The following is a 22,469-nucleotide window of genomic DNA, read 5'->3' on the forward strand; positions in this document are numbered from 1 at the left end:
ATTTCCAAAATTATTGAATTAAGAATTCAACAGAGCACTTGGTGCAGTAAGCTTTATTAAACTTTGCATCCTCAAAAGTATGTTTCTAATTCATTAAAAAGGAAACATTTACATATGTCAGTGTAATACAGCTTTGATGTAAAAAATAAAAAAGACCATGTTAAACAGTATGCAGAAAAGCTTACATTGTACATCTTGGAATTAGTTTTTTTCCTTCATCTACAGTTCACTTGGATTGGTCAGATTTGGTCCTATTTTTGTGTTTTGGATAGGTACTTCAGAATTGTTTAACAAAAATTACAACTACACAAATCCAGTTAAGATCAGCCAAATATAAAAAGTTTATTGAACAAGTTTAAAGGTCAAGTGTATTAAGAGTATTCTTGATTCAGGTAAGTATTTAAAAAGCATCAATATGTTACAAAACTGTTTTGCGCATTAAATGTAAAGTATTGGTTTAAAGAAAGTATTACTCATACTTACTCAGTGTAAGTCACTTATTGGTTAAATTTAAAAAATGCTACAACTACAATAAAGAGCACATTGAACCAAATGTTCCAGTGTTCCAGGACCCAAAGTGCTTTTTAGACTTTTTTTTTAAAGAAGCAAAGAACAGTCGGAAACACAGTGACAGGCTTTTCTGTGAAAGTGGCTCCTTGTTGAGTGAGGGAGTGTTCACATGAGGGATCTGTTATCAGTCCTATTTATGGACCTGTTTGCGCTGCAACTACCAGCATGGTGATGTTGACCTGCGGAGACCTGTGAAAAGCTTATACAACCCGTCTGTGCAGCCGAACTTGATTTCCCATGGACACATCACATCAGTACATTTTCTGGGTATATAGTGGCTCATCCTGAAGCCTGTTTCACCTGAAGATTGTACATGAAGGACTCATTGCACTGCTAATGGAATACACACAGTGATGTAATGTTTGACAGCCTCACATCTTGCTCTTTCATGTAAACAAAAATAAAAGCAAAGACTCACAGATTATTATTTGGAGACCGTTAAAATCTGACATTTGCTAACATGTATAAATGTCCAAACTTTTATACTTAAAAATTCATCTTTGTTGCTCATAATAATATTGTGAAAATAACAGATTATACAAAAAGGGAATCTTCTGTTTCCTACTGGATCTGTTCAATCTCAAACAAATTTACCTTCAGTTTTCATTAGAAAAATATCTCATCTTTCTTGCTTACAGTTAAAAATTTCCCACTTTAACTATTTAAGCAGCATTTTAACAAACACTGTCATGCAAAAGTGCTGCCACAACCAGAAGAAATGACAGTTCTCCCAGTTGTCATGGTGACACGAAGAAATGCAGCAATTAACAGATGGAAATGCAGTGCACCTTATTTTGTTCCCCTCAATACAAGAAGAAAGAAAAAAAAACATGAAATGATTCCTGAAGGATTTTCAGTTCTGTGAACAGATTACTTTCCCTTTTCTGGTGCAGCGTCCACATTTAGCAAGCTATCGGCCTTCTCCCTCTTTTCTGCCCTATCCAGTCTTTATTTCAGCTACATTCCACTCATCTCTTTATATCCGTCACCATAACAACCACAAATGTTCTGACAGATTTTCTGGCACTGCAGTGAGAGGTGAAGCCTCGGAGGGAGAGAGTGAGAGTGTGAGGGAGAGAAAGAGACAGAGCCACCCACCCACCCAAAAACCCAGCATCAATAAATGTACACAGTGTTCCTCGATCGAGAAAGAGGTTGAATTTCCGACTGCATTCCTTTTCTGAGAAAGGCACAAACGGCATTAGCTCTGGCCTCAGTGTTCAGGTGGCACTGTAACAAAGCACACACTACCTTCATAATTAGGAAGAAAAGCAAGGATTCATCTACAAACAGTCATTAGTTTGTCTGTGTAGTGCCGTGTTCATAAAATATATTTAAGGTTAACATAATTTAACATTTACATAAGTGCTGATAATGTAACTATTCGATCTAGTGTGATAGATGCTAGTCCAAACATGTGAGCTATCCTGCAGATATGATCTTTGGAAAACTGTGGCTATGTCCACATCTCCACAGGAGCCATGCCTTCCTTGGTGTTAAGAGGAGGCAGCAGGTTTTCTTCACACAGGAAATTCAGGGGAAAATGAACCACTATCCCTCGGATTGCCTTCAGCTCTTCCGCTGCTTGCTCATAATTGGTGTCACAAAGGCGTTCCTGGCTGGAGTGCTCCTTCAGCTCCCGCTTGTTACGGACAGAGTCGCAGGGCAGACATCTGAAGACCTGTAGAGACACCAGCACCCAATTGAAACGCAGGTAAGAAAACTACCAAATAAGAGTATGTGGTCTTATAATTTTAGCTTCTTACCTTGTCGTAAATGCTAGAATTCAGTTTAGCCGTTTCATTCCATACCATATGGAAGAAATCATCACTGATTGGGTCATCTATATTGATGCTGGGATCTGAAGTTGCACCAACAAGAACACTGTTGCAAAAGATAAAATAACAGAGTCTACAAAACACTGTCTTTAAAGGATGAAATGATTCAAGCTTTCCGTTGTGCCAGTAAGATTTAAGGAAGTATTCAGACTGCAAAGTCAGTGGTTCTGGACCGAGTCCACTTAATCTGGTCGGGATTAAGTTCTGAACCTTGCATTTGGTCTGTTTACAGGCCTCCGCCAACCATCCATTTCTAATTTGAATCAAAGCTTGTAAACAAAACTTTGTGACTAATGATCTCTTCAGTCATTGGCCAAGGATTACAAGGGCGGGGCAAAGCAACAAGAGAAAGAATAATGGAAGTCTAAAGCTTTACAATCCTCGTCAGGGTAGTTCACCGATTCAAATTTATAGATTTCACTGAGCAATTTTGAACGTCTGTATCAACGTCATGAACAACACTTTTTTACTTGCTACTTTGGTACAGTGGAAGCATGCTGCAGAACGGTCACTGAAGAGACAACGGCTAAGGAGGTACGTTGATAATTGTCCATGACATATAGCTTGTCAAGAAAACAGTGTGAGAAGCAATGTGCATCACATCGAAAGTTGTTTTAAGGAGCTTGCATTAACCTGACCAAATTTCAGTGAGTTGCTGTCTCATCATTGCCCCACATTTGTCCATTGCACATGGTTGCTTCCTTCTTACTTAGTTTACTTCCTGTAATGCCCAGCTACGGTGGCCGTTTGGTTCAGTTGTTCAACTCCAAGCTCCAAGAACAGAGCCTATTCAGACTGAGAAAAAACTGAGTGAACTGGAGCTTAGTAGGATTGAACAAGCAAGCAATTGAATTGGTGAGCAGTTAACACCACCCAGTGAGGGCCCTTGGGCAAGACCCTTAATGCATGAATATGCATGGATGGTGTTGGTCCCGGTATTGGTCAGAGGGACCGTAGGAGCGAACTTGCAGTCACACCTCTACCATCACCAAGTATGAATGAAGAGTGAATGAATAATGGCCACATTGTAAGCGCTTTGAGCGTCTGGAAAAGTGCAGATAAATCCAATCCATTATGATTATTAGTCCGATTGGACACAAACCAAAACCACCTAAAAAGATGGGTCCAAGAGCTGTTCCTGGTCCCGGATCAGGGTCCGCTTGAATGCATTCAGACTGAAAATTTGTTCCAGATTATCAGGGGAAACCAACTCTGGTTCCCTTTAAGCAAAGCAAATGTGTCCAGTCTGAATACACCCTAAGTTAACAATTAATACACAGACAGCTACTTTATACATTTTTTTGTAAAAAAAGGATGTTTATGGTGAATAACAGCTCAAGCTTCTCTTCTAACCTGAAACACTCTTTGCGCAGAGCAAGTGTGAGCCGGCCTGCCTGATACGGCTCTCCTCCCATGATGGATGGTACCTTCTCCTCATCCTCCACAAGCACGGCCACCTCACTATCTCTGGTGCCCAGCATGCTGCGGTCATTGATGTTGGCAGAGCCTGCAATGCAGGACAAGAGTATAAGCTTTAGAACCAGTCTTTCAGTGTAGCTTCTACCAGGTTAAACTACTGTAAAAAAGAAATGTAGAGTTAATATAATTTCCTACATCAGTGTTTTTCAACCAGTGTGCCGCGGCACACTAGTGTGCCGTGGGAGATGGTCAGATGTGCTGTGAGATGTGGTCAGGTGTACCTTGGGAAATTACCCATTTTCACTGATCTAAAAACATTTACCATCTCCAGGTTATCAGCTATGTGTTCATCCAAATAGGCCCTGATAAAACACTGAGTAGTTAGGAATATGAAAGAGAATAAAATACATTTTTCTTTGTTTTTATTTGATTTTATTAAAGACACTTTGATAAGAATGACGGAACCGCAGCTTTAGCTCTGTTTTCGGCAAAGTCCCGCCCCTTTAACTGTCTCCACCAATCGTTCTTGGAGGCTTAATCATACGTCATCAGTCTGACCAATCAGAGGTGGTTAAAGTCTTCATTTCCATGTTCCGATTCAGCTCGTAAAGTCTCTCAGTTCCAACAAAAATACCAGCTAAAGCTCGTCTTTAGCGGTGTAGCTTTCCACAGAATCCGGTGTCAGACCGTGGAACAAGTGAACAAAACAATGAAGCTCAGAGAAGAGTGTCTGCCCTTGGCGGCAGTTTTGTTGATGAAATCAGAGGTCAACAGTTTAGTTCTGCTTCAAGGTTTGTGTTTGTTAACAGCCAAACATCCCAGAGTTTGGTCCAAGTCATCTTTCTAACTGAAACACTTTTCTAATAATGCTTGGATTATTTTATATGTTAAACCTAAGAAGAAGTAATATCAACATTTAAGAAACAGGATTAAGGTGAAGTGGCCAACAGACACAAATAAACTAAGTTTAAACAATTTAATCATCTAAAAAGAAAAAAAAAACTTTTTGTTTTCAAAGACTTCCTCTTTGATGAAGACAAAAGAAAAACTAAGAAAACCTCAACATGTTCACTTTTTGTGAAGCTACAGAAAACAAATATAATGTTAGCTTTTTTATGGTAAAAAAAATCAAAGATATTGGGATCATATTATTCAAAAATTATAGTTGCCTTTGCACTAACATTGAAATAAATATAAAAAATAAATTAATCATTATTTAGAAAGAACATATTTGGTTTTTTGAGGTTACATAAAATTGCATGTTAATAAACTGGAGAGAAAAAACCACTGCCAGGGTAAAATGTCAAAATTTAGTTGAAAATTATAACTGAAAACTAACTTAACTTTTATTACAACCTTTAGAAAAAACAGCTGCAACTTCCAGCTTTTTCTGCCACAATCACCACAAAAATGCATGTGAGATTGTGGAGAGGCTGTGGATCAATGCAGACTATGAGTTTCTACTTTTTAAATTTTTGGATGCTGATGTGCTGCGGGATTTTTGTCAAGGTTAAAGTGTGCCTTGGCTCAAAAAAGGTTGAAAACACTGTCCTCCATCACATGAAGTAGAAACAAGAATCTACTAATTTAAGGTTTCAGTAATTAATTTAAAAGACTATAAAGCTAAACCACTTTAACCATTAAAATTCAGATTCTTTGATCCGGTTTTATAGTTTAATAAACATGATTCAGACAAATGTAACTCATAAATGTGTCATAGAAAGGTACCTTCTCCTCCCTACATTTGGATATCAACATTTAAGTAGCACAGACCTGCTCAGACACTGGCATGCCATGCCTTAAATTTGCACTCCAATGTCCAGGAAGAGGTCTATTTGTCGATTTAGGTGACCCCACCACAGTCTTTTCCACATGTGACAGCTCTTTTCTTGAAGGTTTGTGACCAATTTAAGACAAACGTCTGTCTCTCAAAAGTCCTGGCTCTTTATCGTGCACCACTTTCCAGTGCGATAAGCTTAAAATCCTTCCAGTATGGGGTGTTTAGACTGCACATGACCAACCCAGCCGATCTGGCTCTGTTTGCTTGTTTGATGAAGCAAAGGAATGTCTGTGATAAGCTCCACCTGGATAACTGAGCTCTTCACTAAATCCCCCTTGATAAACCTAAACATCCTGTGTCCCTTGTATTTGCGATCTCATCAGAGGTCACGACCACTGTGAGCTTTGTAATGTAGATCGAACGGTAAGCTGACGGCTTTGGCTTTCTGCTCAGTTTCTTTTCTCTGTGAAAGATTGGTACATATTCTCCCTACTTTCTATCCTTGTAAACACGACTTCAGGACAGTTCAGCTCATCCAGTGGATGTACAGACTCTTCCTAAGTCCAAATAAAATCCACTTTTCAACTGATGACTATAAGCTTAGTATTATCAACTGAATGAAACAAACAGAACACAATTCACTTAAAGCAGAGGTCCAATCCTACACTGTCAAAACCCAAAAAACAATACTAGCATTTAAAAATCGAATTGTTTTTAGCTTGTATTCAATTTCTGACCCATCCCTAAAAGTAATCTCTCTTGAAATAGCAGGTCAAAGTGAAAAAGGTTTTTTTTTTTTAAATCTAGATCACCCATATAAAACTATGACAGATTTATCACAGTCTGCTAAAACAGCTCAGAGTGGGAAACCCTAAATATGACCCACTAAATGCAAATTTATATGTCCAAACTGTCATTTATGACATGTAATTTATAACAACAGAAGACGTTTTAAATTCTGCAAGGCTGGAATGGTTCTGCATCAAGTGTTGCTTATCACAGCTCAGGTATTGATGAGCTCTTTGATTAGTGGAAGGTTTTTTTGGCCAGAGCCTCAGAGGTGACTCACCGATGATGTAACAGCGGTCATCAGCAATGAGTGTCTTGCTGTGAACATAGATGAGCTCTGTGACAAGCTTCTGGGAGAGCTGGGAGTGCGTTCTGAGGCCGCAGAAGGTGATGTACTCAGTCCACTGGTCCTTTACTAGGGGGAACAGAATCAAGATTAAAAAATGTTTGTAATGGAATCTCACCCAGGAACAGTAGAAGTCGGGTAAATTGGTACTTTGATCTACTTGATTTAATGTAAAGGAGTAGCAGTGGGGCAGGGGGAGTGAGTCAAAAGAAGGGGCGCTACAAATCAAAATAAAGCAGACAATTAAGAGAAAGCTCACCATCACGCAGTCTTTGCAGAATGGATTGCTCTCCGCGGCAAATTGTCCTTGAAGATGAAAACAAAGCTGTTTACACAACAATGTGACAGCACATTATGACAAAACTAAACCTGTGCTAGTAAAAAACTTTGCATGGACAACTTCAGAAACTAAATCTAAAATAATCCTAACTTTCACCAAATATGTGGTGGAATGGCGTCTTTAGTGTTCACTTAAATGTAGGAAACATTTTAATGTGCATTTATGCAAACAAATATGCAAACATCAAATTTGTCAAAATAGAAATATTAAATATTTTATATCATAAGCCATAATGTATTTAAGACAGTTCCTATAAACAAAGCACCGATTTACTTGAGGGGAAAAAAGAAAAAATATATATATTTTTGTGCAAATTTTATAAACCTATGCAACCCTGTTGGCAGTTATAATCCAGTTCATTAACCACTTTAACTGTAGTTTAGCAATGGTCTTTAGTAATGACTGAAAGATTACACAGAAGAAGACATTAATCCCACCTACTCAGCATAGAATCGGGCAACCTTAGTAACACAGACTCTGTCATAAACACAAATTTGGGCAAAGAAACTGAAAAAATGTCAATCTGCAGCACTCATGTATGACTAATGGGATTTCCAGAGCTGCAATAGTCTGTGGCTGTAAAATCCTCTCTGTTGTGCACACCTAAAGGAAAGTGATAAGGGACATAAAAGGCACTCACCTGAAAGTGAAATGCAAAATGGCTTGGATGGCATTTCCAGTGTTTGCAGTGAGATCTCCCTCAAATCCAGGAAGCAGAGGAATAACCACAAACACCCTGTACTTCTTTTGCTCTCTGCGGAATCACAAGAGAGTGGAAGTATTTTATTGTATTTTAATTTCCAAAAGTCTATGTCATGAGTTTGTTGACTCAAAGTGTTTCAGCTTTCTAACAGTAAGTCAACACCCCATCACAATCCCATTGAAATCCACCTTCAGCTCAAACATTTTTGTTTGCTGCTTGATAACTTTAACTTTCATAGTTGGGAAACAACAAACTAATAAAAAATGAAAATAGCGTAAAGTGAGTCTCACCTGTGAGCCCGCAAGATTCGATTTACAATTGCGTCACCGATGCCATTGTACACATTTTCGCCGGCACAGCTGATGAAGAACTGGTTCTGAAGGAGAAAAGGCAGATGGCGGCTCAGTATGAACTGAAGGCCAGAGGAGGAAGCTGGCAAAGAAAAGAGCTATTCAAGCTCAGGAAACCTCCTAATTAGGTCAAAGATTCTTATGGAGTAAACATGAATGAACAGCAAAACTGTTTTTCAATGGGTTCTTAAAGCCAGCTGGTAGTTTGCGGTCATCTACATCATTCTCAGGCCGTTTTTCAACTAATACCAGGGGAGTTGTCTCATTACCTCGATGTAGATGTAGTGCTGGCTTTTCTCAATTGTTTGGATATAGGCGTTGAGGATGGAATTCTCACATGTTCCGGTTGACCAACGATCAGCAGAGCGCAGCACCTGAGGAAATTGTGCATGGAAGCTTAGGACACGGACTTGCGTCGATTTCGCACTTTAACAGAATTTTAGCATAAAAATCAGACAACAGGACCGTTTATTTATGTGTTTTAGAGTTAAAACAACCTTCTTAAAAAAATGATTCAACAATCTGTTTGAAGTTTTGGGTTCAGTACTGAATACAGTGGCAAATTTAAAGTCCCCTCCGATCATCTCTTGATCTTTTGTAAATAGTTTTCCGGTGGTCTTTTAATTATGATGATGCCATTTTTAGCCAAAATCAAAAACCTGGGTGGTTTGCTTGGACAAAGTTTCTGTAGAGCAGCAGTAGTAGTTCATTAGAAATTCCCCCTCTGTGTTGTGGGCAGGATCGCTGCCTCTGAGTAAGCCTACTCCTACTTCCCATCATCTCTGTTTATGAGCTCTCCCGCTAGCTTACAGCTCCTCACAGCCCCAACCTAATAATAACGGTGCAACAAAAATATTGAGCAAAATTGGAGCTATCCAGCTGTAGAGTTTTTAGCCAGATGTTTTAAGGAAAACACAGACGTAAATGGATCTAGTTATCTCCAAGGGGATGCATCAGAATGGAGCGAAGCAGGGAGCTTGTGGCCCGCTGACTGTGGTTTCTACGTCACTGCTACGTCTTTTTCAAACAAGCTTTTTTCTTCTGCTCCTAATTCACCACTATTTGAATAAAGAAGTCCTCAGAATTGCAACTCTATGTTTAATTTTCTTCCTCAGTCCTAAGAAAAAGGCCCCAAGAATATGCTTAAAACACCAATAGCATAATTTTAATGAGGTGGGTCTTTAACACGGATGAGAATTCTGGGAACTTTTTTAACTAACACACATGAAGTTGAGTTTGAATTTATCTTTGAATTATTGTGTTGGGATTCAATTCAGTCTCCTTGAAGTTCTGAAACTCTATGCAGTTCATTTATCTAAAATTTAACATTAAACTGAAACTGACTTGGCATGCTGTGCAGACTAATAATAAGAAGCCTTCTGAAAGCCTGTTGCAGACAGAATGAAGTGCAGTTGTTTTCTCTGGCTATTCTGAACAAAGGCAGAAATGGTGGAAGCTCTTATTTTCTGTACAGTTTACTTTTCTTCAACCACCTGCAGCAAATAAACTCAAAATATAAGGAAAAAAGACATATTTAAACGTTTGACTTGATTTAAGAACATAAGGCCTTATTTTTCCTATAATTAATATTGATCATGTAGTAATCAAAAAGAAAACACTCTTTAAAGATCAACTGGAGAATATAATCACTTTCTCATGCAGGTAAACATGATCTGAATGCAACTAAAAGACCAAACACAGAATTCTAACAATTTGACATTATTATCACTTAAAATAGTATATTGTTTGAGTGAAATAGTTTTTTCTGAAATATGATCCCCAAACAAGTGCTAAACTGTGAACTTACAAAACAAATGAAGAGAACTTTATTTATGCAAAGTTAACCTGTTGATTGAAGACTGACACCAAAAATATACTAGATTAACAGACACTTCAAATGTTTTTGCAACCAGAATCTTTGCAGTTTTTACTTTGATTTCCTTTAGACCCAATCTATTCTCCCTCAATTAAAAATGGAGCCTACAGCCTCATAAACTACAGGACCTGAAATATTTTATATGAGCCATAAACAATGAAAATTTTTAATTTTAACATAAATCATCTTTCTCTAAACGCTAATTAACTGTCAAGCCAGATGCATGTTGTGATTTAAAATAATTGGATTAAGCAATTTGTTGATCATGTCTGTCATTTTTTGCAGACTTTTTTTTTTACAGGAGTTGCCTGCTTCTTCTGTGCATGCTTTCCATACCTGGACTTTTGCCTTCTTGGATCCTGGTACAACGTATGAAAGCGGGTCTTCGACAGAGTGAGACTTGGGAAGCAGGTATGGGTAGTAGTCATCTTTGTACTTGATTTTGAAGATCTAAAGAAAAGATAAATGAGCAGATTTAAATTTGTGTATGTGTTGGATCTTTCGCAATTCCTGCTAAAAGCTTTTTCTTTAAACTGGTCGGTGTAGAATGGGGTTCATATTCCAGTTGGTTTCAGGTAACAACCACCAAAGGAAGAATAGTTTCACTTCAGCTTCTATTTGTTCTAGAATGTTTTTTTTATAAAAATAACAAACCTTTTCAAAACATCTCCACACACCATCATTGTATGTACAAATCTTTTCATTTTCCAAATACTAAAATGTGATCATTTGAATCTTTTGAGCAGAACCTTGTGCCTCCTCCTATACCACACACCTTTTTCAATTGGTAACTTTTAATTTATTCCATCATTTTTTACACCGATTTTCTTCCACTAACATATACTTAAAGGCCAAATCCCCCCAATTCTTAAAACATTATAGTATTTTTCCACACAAAGGGAATATAAAGAACAAAGAAAATGTGTGTACTTTTTTCCTCTATTATTACTCTGTATGTACATTAGGCAAATATTCGTTAAAATGCTCTCTGTCCTGTCTGACCTTGGTGAAGTTCCAGCGCTGGATGAAGTGGCGGGCGACATCCCTGGCAGCTTTTCCGTGAATGGATGCAGACAGATCGCGCCACGGCATGCGGGGAACCTCAGAGCGATCAACATTGTCTGATAAAAATGAAGCAGTCCTTTAGTCCTCTAAGTTTAAATCTCACATTCACAGGGACTAAGCTTATGTACCTTCAAAGGGCTTGTCCAGCTGGACCCAGTCTTTCTTGACAAAGTTGTTGTAGTCTTTGCCAAGCCAAAGTTTAGTGTTTCTAGACAGATCAAGTGGTTCCTGGTTTGTGGAGTTTTCCAAAAGGGGATCCTGAGCTGCACCAGTGTCCTATTGAACAGAGTCTCCCATCAGATTCTGCGGGGTGTGACACTCTACAGTAATCGATCTGTGACAAACTACAAGCTGAAGAGAACACTTACTTGTACCTCTGCACCTGGTTGCTCCTCATTCTCACCGTTTGCCAAACAAAGGTCAGTTAGTCGATACTGACTGTCATCCCACCTCCCAAATGCTAGATCAATCCCCCCTACAAAGGCCACAGTTTGATCAATGGCAACTGTTTTTTCATGGTGGGCCCAAAAGAGGACAACAGACGATAAATGGTCAGGATGCCGCATTACCTAATAGACCACAGGGGCAAAAAGCACAAATTAATGTTAGTTTAAAATCTTTGACCGTTTTAATGCAGGGGAGCAAAAAAGTATTTATCAGTTACTAATTCTGCAAGTCGTTTTACTAAAAAAGATGACAGAGGGCTATAATGTTCATCATAGATACACTTCAACTGTGTCAGTCTGAATGTGAATATAATCCAGGAAATCACATTTTTGTATAATTTTAAAGAATTTAATTGTAAAATGGTTCAGATAATGAATACTTACCAACTACAAATGATTACAAATTCTGTCCATCACTGACCTGTTTCTTCATCTTTAAGAAGCTCTTCTATCCCCACATATTACCTGTATCAATAATACCTGTTTGGACTGGTTATCTGTACACAAGACACCTATCCAGTAAGCCTGCAACCTTAATATTAAAGGAAGGATGAACAAGATCATGTTTGGTGAGAGTTTGAGATAAAAGCTTCTTCCATCAGTGAAGATGAAACGTAGCAGGATCCTCGAGCATGACAATAATTCCAAACACGTCGCCCAGGCAACGAAGAAACTGCTACATAAAAAGCATTCTACAATGGTTCTAGAATGAACTAGCCAGACTCTGAACCTCAATCTAATAAAAAATCTTTGAGAGGGTTAAGAGTCCGTGTTCCTTAACAGCAGCCCCAAAACATCAGTCTTTGAGATCTGCATGAAAGAATGGACCAAAATAGCAGCTACAGAGTCTCCAACCTGGTCAAGAACTACAGGAAACGTTTGACCTCTGTCATCGACAACCAGGGTCACAAAGTATTTTGTTACTTAGCATATACTTATTTATACTTATCTACATAATTATATTACACTATTTTTTACATTCCGTCTCACATAATTGAAGTGTTCCTATAAAAAGCATTAAAGAGCTATCTCATCTTTTTAAGTGGGACAACTTAGAAAACATGTGACTAAAATACTTTCTTGCCACTTGTGGCTAAGTCAACAAAGCTGTCCAAAAAGAGAATAGACCTTGATGTTTGTGTTCAAATCCATCAATGTTCTCTTGCTGTAGTCACTGCTGATGCCAAGAGCCACCTCAACCTCTTTGTACAGCAGGATGCACACTTTCACCCCCTGTTCCTGCACAGAAAAGGTTTTAATGGAAACTTTACCACGTAAGATAATGAAAAATCAGGGAAATTGCCTAAAGGTCAATCACTAGTTTAAAACCTAAAATGGCATTCCCTAGAAAGTAAGATAGCTTCATAGTCACTAAATTACTGCATTTTTACTTATGTCCAACAAAGTCTAAGAAATTCATGATTTTGGATGGTAAGGGCTACAAAGAAAAACCAAGCATGAAAAGAATGCCTACTGCTTTTCGTTTAAGCAGCTCATCCAGCCTCCAGTAGTTGTCAGTTGCTGGTCTCTTCAGAAAAACTTCTGGGCTGAGCCTTAACCAGAAGACAAAAAAATCTGAATCTGAATTATATTATTGTTCAGTCAAACCATAATATTTAACATAAAAAAATAGATCTTTGTGTTAGATACATTGGTAAGGACTCAGAAAATCCTTCTTATTCAAGGAAGATCTGCTTTATAAAACTGATCTCTCCAACTCTTACCACCAATCAGTAATGAAAATCTCCTCCTTGGCTTGTTCAAGAGCATCAGCTAGGTCTGCAAAGTAGTCTCTTCCATTCACATACCTAAAAAGAATTTAAAGTGAAGGTAGTGCAAAAATGCTCATATGTGGTCAAATCATAAAATGTAGTAAGTTAAAATAGACTGAATGAATAAAACATAAGTGTTAAGATTTAAACATCTTGCACTGTACAATAAATATTAGTAGAACTGCATTACTGACCACTTGGTGAGAGTGTTTTCCCGTGGGGGAAAAAATCCCCCATAGTCTTGCACTTTGCAAAAGTCGCACTCATCTTTTATCTGGTTTATCTGATGGCTCCACCAAAGACTTTGCCTGAAGTTGTTGCATTTAATAACTAAACTCCTAATGAAAAATGAAGAAAACATATGTTAAAAATAAGATAGCCCACTTTGCATACAATCATAGCCCATTAAGTTTGAACTAAAAAGCAGATTGATCTAACCGAGTAAAGTTCTCAAAGCAGACGCCATCTCTGATGTCTGTGTTGGCATGGCCAACTTTCACACAGAACTCTGGGTCAAACAGCAGCACAAAGTTGATTCTGCAATTATCCCGGCTCATATACATGAGGAAAGAGTCTTTCACCACCAGCCAGCGCTGAGACCAGCGGAGACAGAACTGATGATGGCCAAAGCAGTTCAGACCCTGAATGCGGTGACCACCTGACCTCTTGTAAATAGGCCCCTCCCTAAAAAAGAAAAACCACAAATGAGCCGGATGAACCGACGCGATCAAGTCAGTCATCTTGGTCAGCCACTCTGGCTGAAATGTTTCGCTTACAAGCCCTTGGGCCCCAGATCAGCTACAAAGGAGAGAGCACTGATAGAGAGGAACTCCATCTGTCAAGGGACAAAAAGACAATTCAAACACACAACACACAATGTTCCACTAGTACTTCATTCAAACAGATTAAGGTGGGGTACGCAGTTACCATGCTGTGGTCATTTCTACAGAATTCAATCTCAAGAAGGTTATTCAGGTACTCCTCGAGGAATTTCTGTGTCAGAGAAGCAAAACAACATTGTCAAATTGGTTGTGACTTTTTAAGGGAAAACGAGTGAAAATAACAAGCATAGGTCTAAAACAGCAACCAACAATAGAAAGCATACCAACACAGATTTGTATGAGATGAAATGATATCTAATCACACTTGTAAAATTCCTAGTGACTGTTACAGAAATCAGTCAGTTGTGCAACAAAACACAACATCATTGTGTTTCATTATTTTGTTAATAAAATGACTATCAAACCCCAATTCAATAGCAACATCGGATTTTTATCCATTCATTTATTTATTATTAGACCTTGTTCACAACTATTAGGTCACATGTTGATGACTAATAGTCACATCAGAGGAAAAACAGCAGAATGAACTGCATGGAATGAAACATAATTTGGGCTTAAAGGAAACTAGGAAATACACAAATTACATCATTTATTTTGTGTGTTTGTAGCATGAGAGGAACCTAAAGGTGACGGGGTCAAATCAAAACTCTGTTTTACATTACATCAGTTCCTTGAAATTAGGTATAATAAAATGCTACCAAAAAAGAATAATAGGTAAAGACAAAACAAAAAAAGCATAACTTTCTCTTGTCTTGGTGATAAAAAAAAAGATTGTAAAAAATCTTCAAATCCTGCTACCATTTTGCTGGAGGTTCTTCTGGCTCGCTCACTCCCATGAAGATTTGGCATTACTTCTGTCATCAACCTCAGCCGCTGCCGTTCCTTTGAAAACCTTTGAGGGAAATATGAATATTAAAAATATACAAGTACTTTTAAGGATGGCCATTGAAAATGCAAAGCAGCCCGGATTTGTGGAAAGTGATTTGCATGAGTGAGATGAACAGAATAGTGTACCAACCTTCCCAGAGGATTCCACTGGTGCAACATCTTATGCTTGTAAATGTCAAGATGCAGCTCCTGAAAGTGCTTGTACTTCCTCTTCACTGTCCAGAGGAATGGACCGTGTTTCACCTCCACTGTGTAGAGGGTACTCACCCTGACCTGCAGGGAATTGAAATGCACATTATTCATAACAGAAATTCTTTTTCACAAAAATGACCATTTTAACAGAAGTATTTATTGAGTCACTGGCTTAGTTTGGGGTAACCAAAACTCAAAATGTGGGATTACCTGTACATTTTGCCTGTCACTCATTTTGTGCTGGTACTCATAGAGTAGATGGTTGTTATGATTTCCTTGAAATCTATGGCCTTTAATTAAGGCAATGTATTCAAACAGAAAAATGACATCACACTTCATTTACGGTACGCTCACCCGCCTAGAATTTTTGGGGTTTTTGTTCTTTCATTTTTCATTGAACCACAGCTCATCCACATCGCCAAAAACCACTTAAAGCATCAGTTCTTAACTTTAGAACTGAAAATCTTCAACAACAAAAAATTGGGATAAAGTTTTACTTACTGACCCAACATAGAAAGGATGAATTATAAAGACAAAGTTTGAATAGTTTAACATTCCAACCAGCTGTTGTTATTTTTGTCTGGCTGTATTTTAGGAATTGAAGCCACACTTTCTGTTTTAATGAAAAACTTCTACTGTATTAAAAAGTAAACACAATTTATCGTATGCCTTTTAATACCACATTTGCATAAAAATACAGATAGGAACAGCTCAGGTTTACTTAAGAGAATCACCCTGTAAATGGTGTACCTTGGAACGGGTGGTGTGTCTCTCTGTGTTGTCCACTCTGCATGTGATAGGAACACCTGGTATGAGGTAAGGTTTGCCTGCTTCTTTTATTTCAGGAAGATAATGAACCACCAGGAAGTGATGACCCTCTGCAATGTTGAGGATTGAAACATTTTTGTTCAAGCACTAACATGTTGAAGTAAAGTTGTTGAACTTTGCCTCACCCTTCCTTGACATGAGGCCATCTAACTCGTCTTGGTTGATTATGTGGAGGTCATGAGAAAAGCGCCGTCGGTCCAGGGTTTGTGCTCTTGTGCTCACAGCCAGTGGCTCAATCACATCTTCTGAACTGGCCATTGCACTTTAGCTCCAGATGACAACTGCAAAACCAAACAGAAAAGCTCACTTATTTGCAGCAATGTTAGCAGCAAAAACAAATCATTCCATCAAATAAAAACCTGACTGCATAGTAACTGGTTTAGTATATTAAGCGAAAAAATTAATAAATCAGAAAATCAAAATAGCACATAACAACTGCACACAATTTGGTAAAAACGGAAATATAAAGGAACCAAAAACAATCAAAAGGTTGAAAACAGAGGTTTTGTATACCATAACCATTGAGATCATTCAACCTGATGATCAAGTGCTCAACATGATCACACATGGGAAGTAAAAACAGTGTGTAAGCAGACAACAGGGTGTGGAGGACGCCTTTTGTATGGTGTGGGAAGGCTTCTTTGAATGGCTGTTTCCCTGGAAACGAGGCAAGGGGAAAGGGGAGTGTTTGTGTCAGAAGACAGGAGATAAAGATAAAAAAAAAGAAAAACACCTGAATACAACTACATTGTAATGTATTTTGAAAAAACATCTGCAGAAGTAAGAAAAATTGAAGTTCAGTCTTTTTAAGCAACATAGATTTATGCATCAAAACAATCCATACCATCTTGTTGTTATTTTGTAGGAATGAGAACAAAAGTTTAGGTGCATTCCAAAAATCTAAAAGCCTTCATGGTTCAGTGATTAGTTGTTTTGTGTCTGATTTTATCAGTCTGCTCCATCGTTGTAGAGGAATTCTGTTTTTTCTCCTATACATGTTTGCCTCAGCTCACTGAGATTTGCAAGCATTTGTTTAGCCAAAGCTCTTGACTCGAGCACTCGCTGTAGGTGGCTATGTTTTTGATGAAAAACTAACTTATTTTTAACCGTTTGCCTCTAGGTGACTGTTGGTATTGGATGTTTGCAAAATGCCGTTTTCGGTTTTTGTCAACAAATGTAATTTTTTGTAATTTGATTCATTTTCACTAAATATATGCATAATCCATGCACGGTGGGGCAGTGGTTAGCACTCTTGCCTCACAGCAAAAAGACCTCCGGTTCAAGTCCCAGCTGGGGGACCTGAAACAGAACCCTGTGCATGCGTGGGTTTTCTCCGGAGACTTCAGCTTCCTCCCACCATCCAAAAACATATTTCATGGGTTCATTGGTTACCGTATTTTCACGACCACAAGGCGCACTGGGTTATAGGGCGCAGTCTCAGTTATGGGGGATTTTTCAGTATTTGACACATGCAAAAGGCGCACCGGGTGTTAGGGCGCGGGCACGTTAAAAATACCGGTAAAACATGCATGCTAGTGTTGAAACTTTCCTGCAATGAAGTTTCTGACCGTGGTCCGAAGACGCAGGGAAGATCCCCTGCTGGGCGCCTTCAGGGTTCACTTCCCCGTTCAGGCCCTTAGAACCGCCAGAGTGGGTTAATAAATGAACCAGTCTCTGTTCTTTTTAAAGAAACCTTCTTTTTTATTACTGTTCACCGTAACTGAGTAACACAAACTGAATGCGCGCTCACACACTCACTCACGCCGAGTGCTATGCCCCCCTCCTTCCAGCACACGCCCTAGTGCAGACACACCGGCTTCAGCACACACACACACACTCATTTGACAACACTAGTGTGTGTTCTAAAAAAGGCGGCAGGAGCAAAGCTAATCTGGTTGTGATTTATCTTTTATTTTATCAATCATCACTCAGAATCCAAAAATCCATCAAAGTCCTCATATTCTGTATCTGAAATGAGCAGCCGGGCTAAATTTCCATCAAAAACGCCAGGTTCCCTTTCGTCATCGTCAAAGTCCATCTCGTTGTCGTGCGGCTCCTCCTGAATGACTTTTCTACACTTTGAAAGCAGTGCAAGCAGACACGTTACCCCAAGCTTCTACCATCCATTCACAAACTGTGGCGTAAATCGCCTGGCGCTGCCTCTTACAACAATAAACGCAGACTTTTCCTGCCCCATTGTGCGCATCGCTACAGTGCGACCCACCAGGATGTCAAAAGTCAGCTGCACGTCGACCATGTTGGTGATGTGGCCGGAGGTGATTGTCTGCGATCTTTTTGCTGCAGTATGAGCAAAAGATAATAAGAATTTCATTGTAATCATTGTAATTGTGGAACTGAATACAATTTTCCATGATATTCTATTTTTTGGAAAGGGTCTGTACTTGATTTGCAGCTGTGGCTGGTTCCTTGAACCATTAAATTTTCTTAAATTTTCTAAAATACACAAGTATTAAAAATTATACATTGTTGCAATGACATCCTTTTTTAGATTAATCCAATTTCTGCCATTAATCCGGTAAAACCATTTCTACTGAAAACATCTACAACTGAAGCTGTGGGACAAGGACACTCATGGGCAAATGTTGCTAAAAGTACCGGATCTTTTTTGAGACAATGAACCGGCTACAGTTACAGAGCTCCCAGCAAGCTAGCTTTTTTTTTTCTCTTGACATTTTTTACCATAAACATAGCATGTCTTGGGTGTGGTTACAGCTGAAATGCAAATACCTGATCTAAATTGCAAATAAAAGCAAGTTTGTAAATACCTTTATAATATCCTTTTTTTTAACTGCTGAGTCAAAATATGCCAACAAGTAACGTCATTAGTTCTTTCGGTATCTGCAAAAGTGACACCAAAATGTCGCCTCTTCAAAACGTTAGAACATTTTAAGGGAAGAATTTAGAGAGGCAACATTTTTCTCTTTGCACCAGTCTGTTTTGCTAATAAGAATAATGTTACAGAAGGCAAGGTTGTCTCGTCTCCTCCCTGCTCTCTGTTTCTGACTCTGTCCCAGTCCCCAAAGAGATACTGTTAAATGACGCACAGACAAAATCCTACATCTTCTAAAATGCACAACATTCATTCATTCATCTTCTTTACCGTTTATTCCCTTTCGGGGTCACATGGTTGCCGGAGCCTATCCCGGCCACATGGGCGTAGGCAAGGGATGCCCTGGACTGGTCGCCAGTCTGTCGCAGGGTAGAATATCCTCAATCACACATCCATTTGCTCTCACACTCACACCTAGGGACAATTTAGAGTTGCCAATCAACCTATGAAGCATGTTTTTGGACGGTGGGAATAATACATATACATATAATACATGTTGTGCAAAATGCACAACATGTATTATAAATTATATCTTGTTGTAATGACATCATTTTTTGATGAATCAAAGTTCTGCCATTTATGCAATTAAAACCATTTCACAGTCATGTTATTTATATTTGGAGCCTTTTTCATGCTTTTTACAAGAGAATCAACATGCAAAGAGCCTGTTTTAATGTAGGGGATACACATAATCATCAGTATAATGCCATCAGCCAGCTTAGTGGCTCGCCCAAGGAAACACTGCCTACTATTCCACTATTCACCAAATAATGTTAAACAACTAAATTTAGGTCAACAAATAGTGGGTGTGAATAAATACATATGTGTTTGTTTGTTTTTTTCCAATTGGAGAATGTTTCAGGGAGAACAGGTTAGGCTAACTTTCTGTCTAAAAAGCAAGAATGCAGAAACAAAGTATTTACATTTAAAGGGCAATTGCTAACTTTAGGACAACTGTTTTTTGTTTTTTTTAGAATTTAAGATTGGGCTATAAAGTTTCTACAGGTATTTGTGTTTTATACAATTAGCAAATCGAGCCAAAGAAACCTGTTTCTGTCAAAAATAGATAAAAGTGAGAATGTCGTTGGTGTTTGGCCAAAACATTTATGCTTTTTAAAAGGCTGATCATTATGCGAGTCATTTAAAAAGTTGCGTGGCCTTTATTTAATCATAACTCTATACGACACGTTTTTGCAAGATGAGATCTTTAAAGGAAGAAAAAAAAATCTAATGTTTGATCTTTTTATTACTTGAAATCATTGGCTACTGTATTACTGTATCACTTTGATGTTAATTCACAAATACATCCATCCATTTTCTTATTGTGCTGTGTGCCTTTCGGGGTCATGGGGTTGTTTGGAGCCTGTCGCGGGCAGGGTGCACCCTGGACAGGTCGGCAATCTGTCACAGGACTAATTCACAATTCTATCACCATCATTTAATAAATATCAAGTTATTTGTCAAATTTCCATTCTAAAACCAATGATCAAAAAGTGTTTTCTCGAAGCTATGAAAATAATACAACTTCTTATTTGAAAAACAGAAAGAAAATATGTTTTTTTTTTTGCCAAATAAAAACATAGGAACTTGCTTTGAAAGAAATTTGACAAATGTATTTAATAAATTGAGGCAGGTTTTTTTTTAAGTGAAATAAGTGTAAACAAACCCTTAAAAATCCACTTATAAACATGACACAAGTGAGATAAGTTCCCTTTGTTTAAACTATGTTAAAATTGTGTGCAAACAAACAAACAAACAAAAAGTATTCACAAAAATCTATTAGAAATTATCAGGAAAATCAAAAGGTGTGTGGGTCTAAATGTCAACCCGGATTCACTTCTTTAAAATCTACTTTTGGTCTAGCCCAGTATTTTCTAATGGAAATGTTTATTGTTGTAAGCAAATTGGTACGATTGATGCTGAAAGCCATAGGTCATCATAATAAACCCTATTTAACAATACTTTTGACAACATAAGAGATCAAATTCAGATTTTTCAAAAACATAAGTCAGAGAAAACACGGATATTGTACCTTTCTTTTGTAAACAATGATAACTTTTGACTGAATATCTGTGCGCGCGCGTGCGAGAGTACCGCGTGGGTGAAACCAGCGGGTTACCACTTATCGCAATAGGTTCCTACACAATGTGTATGTGTGTCTATGTGTCCAAAAGGCCACCTTAGTTTTCCCCAGATGTCATTCTGATTTGAAAAGGGAAGGAAAACTACTGAAGCTGTGAGACTAGGACACTCATGGGCAAATGCTAAAAGTATCTGATCTTTTCTGAGACACAATGAACCGGCTGCAGTTAACTAACACAGTTCCCAGCAAGCTAGCTTTTTTTGTTCTTGACATTTTTTGCCATGAAGATAGCATGTCTTGGGTGTGGTTAGGTGAAATGCAAACACCCAAGTTGCAAGTAAAGGCAAGTTTGTACCTTTATTCTTTTTTTAAACTGCTGAGTCAAGAGATTATATGCCAACTATCACTATGTCATAGTTCTTTCGGTATCTGCAAAAAAAAGTGACACCAAAATGTCGCCTCTCAAAAACGTTGGAACGCTTTAAGGGAAGAATTTAGGGAGGTCGACATTTTTCTCTTTAGCATCAGTCTGTTTCGCTACTAATAAGCAACTTGAAAAGAGCAAAATGTTACAGAAGGCGAGGTTGTCTCGTCTCCTCCCTGCTCTCTGTCTCTGTCCCAGTCCCCAAAGAGATACTGTTAAATGACGCTAAACGTATAATAACAGACAAACCCTAGGCTAATGCAACTTTTCCCCCTTCCGACATAACTGGGTACGTCAGTTCTGCTGCCGTCGTTTGAAAAAGCGATTCATTTTTTCGCGTCAAAGAGATATACTCACTCCGACTTCAGCTAGCACCGCTGCTCCGCATGCAGGACAGCAGAAAAACGTTATTTCTGGGCTGAAATGTCAGCATTCCCAAAACTGTTCCAGAGAGAAGTCATCTATATTCCATTCGGGTCACGGGTGATGTTGTGTTAAGCCCCTCCCCCCCCTCGCCTTGTGATGGGACGGTCCGACAAGGAGGGGAACTATGAGGAAAAGAGTTTGGTCATATGGGAGACGTCCGGTGTGCGGTCAGCTCATCTGCCCCAAAAACAAAACAAAAAAACCCCGCTGCGGTTTAGGTCAGGACGTGACTGTGCAGCTCGTTCTTGTCATGAGGCAAAAATAAAAAACGATCACGCCACAAATCACAACTTGAGCAGGCAAGTGAACCATCTTCAGATGTGGATACCAAACATGGCGCAAACCCTTCTGAAAATATTATTGTGGAGACAATAGAAACCGAACAACAACGAAATAAAAGTGACACAATCGTAAAATGTCTTCTCTTTATTATCCATTTTTAAATTTACGACAAAAAGAAATCTATATGTTATCTATATATGACCATTTCGATCAGGAAATATGCTTGAACCGACATAAAACAACAAAATGGTTCAAAAAAAGTAAAGGTAGCATTGCCAAAATAAAATAAAAACTCGTTAAAAAATCTAAGTTTAATCAACAAACATCTTTCAACAGGTCAAACAGGGTTAAAACCAGTG

At 38.4% G+C, this 22,469-nt stretch overlaps 1 protein-coding gene across 2 annotated transcripts; it reads right to left on the bottom strand.

The window, feature by feature from the left end:
* Positions 1 to 38: 38 nt before the first annotated feature.
* On the bottom strand, positions 39 to 22,150 carry pld2 (phospholipase D2). 2 transcript variants are annotated; one of them, XM_004076473.5, is made up of 24 exons: positions 21,760 to 22,150; positions 16,170 to 16,325; positions 15,967 to 16,094; positions 15,155 to 15,297; positions 14,935 to 15,028; positions 14,222 to 14,287; positions 14,071 to 14,129; positions 13,733 to 13,978; positions 13,489 to 13,632; positions 13,247 to 13,330; positions 12,997 to 13,075; positions 12,651 to 12,761; positions 11,445 to 11,645; positions 11,205 to 11,352; positions 11,014 to 11,132; positions 10,348 to 10,461; positions 8,405 to 8,509; positions 8,076 to 8,161; positions 7,723 to 7,836; positions 7,002 to 7,048; positions 6,677 to 6,811; positions 3,762 to 3,915; positions 2,337 to 2,454; positions 39 to 2,251 (listed from the first exon to the last, which is right to left on the bottom strand). In XM_004076473.5, exons 2-24 carry the CDS (start codon positions 16,300 to 16,302, stop codon positions 2,027 to 2,029), a joined length of 2,853 nt encoding a protein of 950 aa, XP_004076521.1. In that variant the 5' UTR covers positions 16,303 to 16,325; positions 21,760 to 22,150; the 3' UTR covers positions 39 to 2,026. The 2 variants fall into 2 exon arrangements, with proteins under 2 accessions (XP_004076521.1, XP_020564587.1); XM_020708928.3 differs by lacking the exon at positions 21,760 to 22,150 and adding an exon at positions 16,558 to 16,701.
* Between the last annotated feature and the right edge of the window lie 319 nt (positions 22,151 to 22,469).

The sequence above is a fragment of the Oryzias latipes genome, chromosome 14 (assembly GCF_053564925.1).
Source record: "Oryzias latipes strain Hd-rR chromosome 14, Olatipes_Hd-rR_3.1".
Lineage (NCBI taxonomy): Eukaryota > Metazoa > Chordata > Actinopteri > Beloniformes > Adrianichthyidae > Oryzias > Oryzias latipes.